Source organism: Rhinoraja longicauda, chromosome 5 (genome assembly GCF_053455715.1).
Source record: "Rhinoraja longicauda isolate Sanriku21f chromosome 5, sRhiLon1.1, whole genome shotgun sequence".
Classification (NCBI taxonomy): domain Eukaryota; kingdom Metazoa; phylum Chordata; class Chondrichthyes; order Rajiformes; family Arhynchobatidae; genus Rhinoraja; species Rhinoraja longicauda.
Window position 1 is genome coordinate 54,919,555 of NC_135957.1, and position 9,238 is coordinate 54,928,792.

General features: G+C 37.9%; 1 protein-coding gene across 1 annotated transcript in view; it reads right to left on the bottom strand.

The window, feature by feature from the left end:
- Nucleotides 1-8,498, bottom strand: part of clvs2 (clavesin 2) — a 59,682-nt gene extending 51,184 nt beyond the window's left edge. Inside the window, exons 1-2 of the mRNA XM_078399586.1 lie at nt 7,437-8,498; nt 1,583-1,757 (exon numbers count right to left, since the gene is read on the bottom strand). Of these exons, the coding sequence (XP_078255712.1) occupies nt 1,583-1,757; nt 7,437-7,825 (564 nt within the window). The 5' untranslated portion in view covers nt 7,826-8,498. The remainder of the gene's footprint in view (nt 1-1,582; nt 1,758-7,436) is intronic.
- Between the last annotated feature and the right edge of the window lie 740 nt (nt 8,499-9,238).

Below are 9,238 nucleotides of genomic sequence, written 5' to 3' on the forward strand. Positions count from 1 at the left end.
CAATTCTCTTCACAGCCCTCAGACACACTCCTAGACTCAATTAATGACATCACATCATTCAGAAGGGGAAAGATAGGTGACATATATTCTTTATTAACGAGAGAAAACATGACAAGTCTTAACTCCCTAAAGGAGCAGTGGAAGGGGATCTGGGTATGAAAATTTCAGACTCCATCTGGTCAAAGATGATTGGGGGTATATACACATCTTCCATATGCATGAAGCATACTGTTATGCAGTTTAAGATTTTCCACCAACTGCACTGGACCAAACCTAAGCTAGCCCAATTCACAACCAATATAGACTCCATGTGTGACCGCTGCAGGCAGAACCAAGCCACTTTAATTCATATGTTTTGGGATTGTCCTAAGTTATCTAATTTTTGGCAATTAATATTCGATATGCTCTCCCAAACTACTAATGAATCCTTAGAACTGTCAGCTCCCCTTGCTTTATTCGGTGTGGTAACACAAAATCTTGCATTAAAAAATAATAAACTAAAACTTTTGTCTTTAGCCATGCTGGTGGCCAGAGGACAAATCTTGATCAGATGGAAAGATTGTAACCCTCCAACATTTGCACAGTGGTTTAGGGATATGTTGTATTTTATTAAATTGGAGAAGATTAGACAATATAGACAATAGACAATAGGTGGTAGACTGTTAGGGAATCAGCTGACAAGTTTACATTGATATGGCAACCTTTTCTTAGTTGTATTGATGCTTTAGGCTCTGATAATTTTATGGTTGAGTTGTTTTAGATAGTTCCTCTGTCCCTCTCTTCCCCTCCCCTTCCCAGTTCTCCCTCTATCTTCCTGTCTCCACCTATATCCTTCCTTTGTCCCGCCCCCCTGACATCAGTCTGAAGAAGGGTCTCGACCCAAAACCTCACCCATTCCTTCTCTCCTGAGATGCTGCCTGACCTGCTGAGTTACTCCAGCATTTTGTGAATAAATACCCTTTCTATTCCTCTCATATCTTCATACTTTGTCCCTCAAACCCCATCCTTGCCTCCAGCCTCTGCATTCACATTGCTGCCTCCAGTTTATTGAACCAATGTAATATGATTCCTTCCCATCAAACAATATTATTTTATGTTCTTTTTTAATATTATCCTGGCATTAACATTGCTGTTGAATTAATTTACTGGAACCAAATATTCATAATCTTAGCCAGGATAATAGGTATTTTATTCATTAGGTGTTTTTTAAAATTGGAAATAAAAAATAGAAAGACTAAATATCCCTTAATCAAAGCTGCAGTATATTCATTCCATAGTCAAAGGACATTACAGGCAGAATCATTTTGTTCTGCATATGCATTGTTTTTTTATTATACTGAACACCACGTGTTTTTACTGGAAATGAACCCATTAAAATTTAAAGTATTTCGCTCTTGATACATCATTATCACATCAAAAAGTAATGAAAAGTTTGCACAGTGTAATATTTTCTATAGTCATTCTATTATTTTGAAATTCCCTGTGCACCAAGATCCAGCAAACCCTGAGATTGACACCACCAAAATTTATAAGCAATAAATTTATAATTTATAACCATTATAAGCAAAAAAAACATTTGTACCTGTAATCCCTCAATGGCTAATCGGAGCATACTCGGTGTTAATTTAGAGGCTTGCTTGAAAGTAAAGTTGCTCCAGTCTATTATCAAAATAAATCCATTCACTTGCAGTTCTGGGTCTTCAATCATTGCTTCCAATGATAGCAGGATGGCACGCAAAATATCTATTAACGTATACCTGAAAATGGAGACACAATTAATTATATTTGGAATCTATTCAAAGGTTTCAATTTGGTAACTAAAGAACTGTATCATTTTGGTTAACTTGAAATCTTTTGGGATAAACATCATGATGATTAGTGTTTATTGATATTTCTAGATATCTGGAAAGTTTTTTAGCTGGGGTCTGTACACCAATTAGTTTGTCAAGCAACGATTCAGCATAAAGTTGGAAGTTTGGCAGAATCAGTAATCCAGTTCTAATTAAAAATCAAATGTGAAAAATCAAATTCTGCCAATTTCTGAAATTTTATACAAGTTTATACAAAATTAATATGTAAACAATTATAATATCATATATGTGATGATCGTGACCATGAAGCTATAAAATGATTGATAAACCTAATTACGGCATAATATCCTTTAGGAAAGGAAACTTGTGCTTGTTATCTTGACTGATGTACACATGACTCCAAACCTGCTGTGGTGCGACTGATTCTTATGGAAATGGGTCAATTAAACAGCTACAGAAAAAATAATAGGAAAAAAAACAGATCATTCACAAGATTTAAACTTAAGCATAGATACAAATATTTTAAGTGCAGATCATTTCCAAAACCTTCTATTATCCCCATTCTTTATTTGCCTGACCTTCAAGAATATTTCTTGTACTGCTTTATTTCAGATTTCCAACATCTGCAAAATGTTATCTTTGCATGAATTGTAATAGACAGTTAAATACCTAATAAGAGGGATGTGCTTCATCAAAATCAGCATCCTTAATGATGGCAAAATCAGAAGCAGCCAGAACCGCCAAATGGATCATCTTTGTAGGCCTTCACCTAAAATGGGCACTGTCCTGATTAATATTGTGCAATGATGTAAAATGGAAATAAAACAGAGGGATGCAAAGAGGCTGCCAACTTGCTATTAAATGTTTTACAAGATAACATAAAGTCAAGATTTACCTTAAGTGTCAGAATGATCATTAGCAGTTTATGTTGCTTTAAATACTCATGTGATGCACGTGTTAATAATGAGAACAACATTTAATTGTCATCTCTTATTGACCATCATTGCAGGGATGAAGCGGACATTGAAAGAGGTGGGATGAATCAAACATCACACGGATGATAATCAGCAAATTGTGCGTGGGTCAGGATTGGGTTTTCAGTTTTTGGAAGTTTGTACCTTCCCACATTTTCCAACTCAACATCCTTAAGTATCAAAATGCACCAATGATCCTCCAATCAAATAGCTGGCAGCTTGAACCTAAGCAGAAATATTAACATTATTTATCTATAGGTTTAATTCCTATCAACAAAGCAATGTGGGGGTGGGGTGAGGAATCGACTCAAGGAGATATAAATGAGTTTGGGAATTTGGAGATCATGCACTGAAGGGTGGGGTCATTGGGGAATTCAGCAAAGATGCAGGATATAGATCAGCAGAGTTAAATTAAGAAGATAAAGGCAGTTAGAAATGAGTTGGTATTTATATGATCTTAACATTGCAGTTGAACTGAGACAGCTAGAGCAGTGATATTTGGAGGCAAGCTAAAACTAGGAAAAATTGGAACATGGCTTTTTAAACTCATCTTTTTAAACAATAAATTAGAGCTGTTATGTAAATTAAAGAAAATCTTCAACATTGAAATTGTCTTTTACCCAATTATTCCATGCCAGTGATTTTTGTGTCAGTTAAGCTTCCCCTCTACCCCACGTCATCTTACCCTTTGTAACATCCTATTATTTTCTCCTTCATGCATTTATTGGTTTCCCCCTTTAATGCAACTATGTTTTATGGATTGCCTATTCCCTGTAGTAATGGCTTCCGTAATATTTACTGAGCCAAAGTTTAAAAAAATCCTTCTGCATTTCTTATTGGAATTCTTGCTGACTATCAATACATATCCATGGGTCTAACATTTGTGCTTTCCCTTTTATTGGAAATATCTTCTCTGTCTTTATGCCTGCCAACACTTCCACAATTTTAACATCCATTACAGAATAACCACCAACTTTACCTTTTTCTTGGAGGTCCCAGCCATTCCTGCTAAATACATCGACCCAGTTCATCTTGTAAATCATTTTTGCAACTTCTCCAATCTCTCTGTATCTTTTTTTCTGACCAATAAGACCAAAACTATGCACAGTTCAAAGTGTAATCGAATCAAGTTTGAATATAAATTTAACATAACGTATCTTTATTTTTGTTATTATTTTACCAGATAAAAATAAATAACCAGCCCACGATAGACTGACAGCTGTGTTGTGCTAAGCCAAGTACAATGTGAAAAACAGGAATTAATGCAAGATGATGGAATCTTGGGAAGCACAACATCACAGGAATATTACACATTCAATTTAGGAGAGTATCGAAAGATGCTTCTGGATATCACAGAATCATAAATTTGTGGAATGATTACATCACTGATGGAGGCCATTCAGCCCAATGTGTCTGCACCAGCTCTTCGATAGAGCTGCTCTCTCATTTCATCCACCAGCCCTTTCTCCATAACCTTGCAATTTTTTCTCCATCATATTTGTCCTTCTTAAAGGCTACAATGAAAGGTGCCTTTATCTTATCTGCAGGCAATGCATTCAAGATTCAGACTTAGTGCTAATCCCTTTTGTTTTACACTTGTGACCTCTTGTCCTCAAACTTTCCAATCAAAGGGAATGCCTTCGAGTCTGTCTCAACATTTTGTATACTTTTTGTCAAATCTTCGTTTGCTCCATGGAAAACAGCCCTCGCCTCGCTGATCTATCCTTGTAGATGTCAATCCAGAAACCATCCTCATAAATCATTTCTCGATCCTCTCTAAAGCCTCTGCATTTTTCCTGTAAAGTGGCGACGTGAACTGAACATTCTCGTTCAGGCTTAATAATGGTCTTGAAAACATCAGCACAGGGGAGTGCCACAGCAAAAGCAGAAAATAAGATACTAGAATGTATATACAGCCAAAGGATGCAACCCTGATTATTATTGATTAATACAGAGCAGCCTAGACTATAGATCCAAAGACCTGAGATTGAATCTCACCCTGGCATCTGGTTGAATTGCCCTGTAACTGAGCAAATACATTTGGACTAAATATCCAGTGATAGAAATGGTAACCACAAAACTGATGGATTGTCATTTAAAAAAAGGTTCACTAATGTCCTCTGAGGAAGGATAGTTGCTATTGTTGCCATAGGTAATAATACATCAATGTGATTGACTAATGACTGCTTTGAAATAGCCCAGCAAACCAGTCAGGTCAGGGACAATAAGAGGTGGACAATAAAGACTAGCCTTGCCAGCAGCATCCTCTTCCTGAAAATATATAATGAAAAGAAAGAGAGCTTAAGACTGTGAAGATGAACTGTCTAGAATAATGACATGGTTTCATATGAAGTATAAATAATCCCTGTTGCTACACTAAAAAGGGGAAAAGGAACAGATGCAAAGATTTAACTTCATAACTGTGCAAGAGTACAATGGAAGTAAATAGCCATTGAAAAATCTGGTCTTTTCTGATAACTAGAGCAATTGACTTACATAAGTATTAAAGCAACATATGAAATTCTAAGAATTCTGGACCAAATTACGTAAATTGCAATAACTGTTCCAAGTTCAGTGTTACTTAAGTATTCCAATCTATTTTTTGTTTTTTTTAATGTATACTGCTGTCTAGTTTGGAGACATCGCGGTTTCTTAATAAACTTTACCTTTCAAATGAGATTACATTATTGTTAATAATATTCATTTTCAATTATAATCAGAGACTGCCACAATGAATTAGCCCAAGACAGTTGGACAAAAAATCATTATAATCTGTAGTCTTTACTTTGCTGGATTTATATTGTATTATAAACTACTACATAACTGCAAGTTATGACAGAATATGCAAAAATACACATTCTGGTTCAAAATACTTCAATTTATGAGGAATTACATATGACTCGTTATTAAGCAGTTCAGCCAAACTGATTTTTTGTCCAACTTTCTTGGGCTAATTCATTGTGGCAGTCTCTGATTATAATTTGATCCAGCCAAATTATCAGAACCATCTTCCAAATGGACAAGTTGAAGCAATTAGTTTGCCAAACTATTTAGGTGACTATTTATATGCAAGCTAATCACAAAAATGGGTTTGCAATCAATAACTCTGGAAAAGGAAGTGCCATAAGCTTTTTGCTGCGTTTAATGGATAAATCATTCATAAATTTGCAGTCCTTGTTTGCTGAATTGCAGTGAAGAAAAAATATTACAGAAATTTCCAGAAAGTGTTAAAACTACAATTGATTGCACCCATAAAATCAACATGAGGCTCCACTGAAGTGTCATGGCAACCAAGAAGTCTGCAGCCTCATTATAGAAAATATGATTAAATTATGTATGCTTCATTTTTATGTTTTGTTAAATTGAGAAAAAAAGATGCAATAGAAATTGTGTCCATTAAGCAGTTATGTTGAAAACAAATCTTTCTTTTCATTTAAAATTTCACTTATACCTCAAGAAATAACAGCCTTATGGGGCTTCCATTTCTGTAAAAGTGGTACAATGGGCTGAATCTATGTGCCATTAGTATGTGAAATGTGCTAATATCCAGGTTTTGTGGCATATGTTGGAATAGGGGAGGTAAGGAATACAACCCTCATCTCTGCAACTCCTTTAATAGATGTTCTAAATTATGTTACATTATTAATAAACCACATATTAATAATGTATTCTTCTATGCTTCTCACCTGCCTACCTTACAAATATGTAGCTGATCAATTTGGAGATAGTATGCGTTAATCTTCTGTCCATTATAAATGCCTGCAGAAATCTTTATTCAAATAATATCAAATAAAAAATGTTTGCCTTTTTTGTCTGCATCAATATCAGTGTGCAGCTAGGCACTCATAACATGCAAACATAAAATGACACAAAGTGCTGGAGAAACTCAGTGGTCTGACAGCATCTCTGGACAATGTGGATAGCCCTTACGTTCCCCACCCTCGACTCTATCCCCATCACCTCACCCCCTCCCCACCTTACTCTTGTCTCAAATGCAAAGCACAATCCTTAGCTTTGACCTGATTATTTGCTACTTTTAACTTCATTAGTAAGTCTTGCACTCGGAAACAAAAACATGTCATGGTGACGGTGATAATTAACACCACCCTCATGAGTCTTGTGAGGATTTTGTGTTTGGTTTTAAAATCCATCACAATTTAATTGGCATGCAAGTGTTGCAGTATGTCAATTTATGGAATCATGCTGCGTTAATAAATATTGGTTAAGGAATATTTTTTGTTTAATAATACATGTATAATTGTAGCCTTCGGTACTGATTGTGGATGATCACATTGAATAGCGGTGCTGGCTCGGGCCGAATGGCCTACTCCTGCACCTATTGTCTCTATATCTGTATCTATGTATCTATGTAAAGAAGTGTTCTTATCCCCCACCCCCCACCTCCCCCATTTCATGCAAAGATGATTATATCTAACAGTTATTTGCCTGTTTGCCACCGTAATTAAATCCATGATCCTAAAACCTGTGATATTTCTCGGTAAAAGAGGCTAGTATCAGGGATGAAATGTTTCCGAGCATTCCAGCTAAATTGGAAATGATTAGATATAATGCTGCTATATTTGGAGGAGGGGTAAATGGAAGGAGGTTGTGGTGGCGCCGCTTTTCAGATGGATTTATGCAGCTTTGGTACCTGCTCTGGTCCCAGTTGGAAGCGAAGAGGACCAAGATTTTCCTGCCATAATGATCCAGGTTAGAAAGCACACCGGGGAAACCATCTTTCAGCGCCTGTTTGATCCCTGGGTCGGTGGCTTTGAAGTTCTTGAACATGTCCAGGTTCTGCTGACGATACTCGAAGTACTGAGCCAGGAGACGGAACGCCTCGAAATGGTTAAACTTTCGGGCTCGGAGAAACTTTAAGATGAAAGCATCATCAGTCCGAAGGAAACCGATGTCTGGTCGGGTGATAATCATATCTCGCACTTCCTGGATGTCCTGATGCAAGGTGTCCGGATTCTCATTCAGCTCGAGTTTAGCTTTCTCCAGAGTTTCTGGCGAAAGCCCTGCCTGTAAATGAGTCATTGTTCTCCTGCTGGCTTTGTAATATGTGCAGGGTATGTATGTATGTCTGTGCAAAATCCGTGCGGCGAACAGGCTCACCAACCTGCCTTCTCGCTTCCGATCATCATCCTCGCTGTTAATCTCTCCCTCTCCAGAATCGTCCGAATGCAGTAGCGCGGTCGAAATACCTACATGAAAAATGTACAGGGTCGACAACAGTCGTCGTAACCCAGCGCGGAGAGATCCGACTGACTAGCACGCATGGAGTAGAGATATATGTGCACCTCAGATCAATATTACAGCCACCACATTGCAGAATACGATACCTATCATCATCATCCAGCCAATGCGGCACCCTGCAGCAGAATGTCTCCAAATCCCCAGCAACTATTTCATGGCATTTCAGGAGAAATGTTTTCGCACGGTTGCTTGGATAGATCCACGTCGACCTGAAGCTGCCCCACACGCATTGTACATCTCTTTCACCCGTGTGCATGTGTGTGGGATTTTTTTTCCTTCTCCCCCTGTTGTTTCGTCTCAGTGTCTCTGCGCCCTGCTGCTGCGTCCTATCAGGTTTACGTCAGTGCTGGAGGTGGTGGTGAAAGTGACTTGATGTAATTTCACCGAAAACCTGGGCGTACAATGGCTGGGGAAGGGAAAGCGGAGCGCGCCACCTGCTCCCCTCCAACCCAGCCCAATGCTCCGCTTATTCATTATTGAGGGGGGGAAAAATCCCCTTATCCTTTTATTTCTCTCCGGGAATAAAGATCATACCAGTTTCCATCAAATTGGAAGCTGCAATTGGCGGCGTAATGACATAATAGCATTTCATGTGCAATAAATTAAAGCTATCATTTATGCCGTTTTCCAAATGCACACTGAAATGTGCTCAGAAATATTTCCAATCCTGCCTACTTTTAAATGCCTTTTTTTCAAAAACCCACCTCGATGGCAGAGGCGGAATTGTTATAAGATTTATTTCCAGATATTTTACATGATTTTGTTATGATTATTTCAGCTCCGAATGCCGTAGCTTCTTCATTCGAATAAAACTGCAGGCTTTAAAGTAAGGTTGATACATGTCCAAAGTCCTGCAGGAGACTAGATCCGAACAGTCCCTCGCCCTTCTATTCTATTGCATATTAGAGTGAATGAACCCTTCACTGTAAACCTGCAATAAAAATGACAAGGGTTACGCATGCCTTACACTTCCTATCTGAGCGCAAAGGAGCAAGAAGCAATATTGGACACACAAGAAACTACAGATGCTGGAATCGTGAGCAAAAAATGAAGTGCATTTGTAAAGGATGTGAAGAGACAAAATTTAGGGTAGGGATTTTTTCAGACTGATTGGAATGTGGAGGGTGGTCTGAAGAAGGGTCTCGACCCGAAACGTCACCCATTCCTGAGATGCTGCCTGACCTGCTGAGTTAC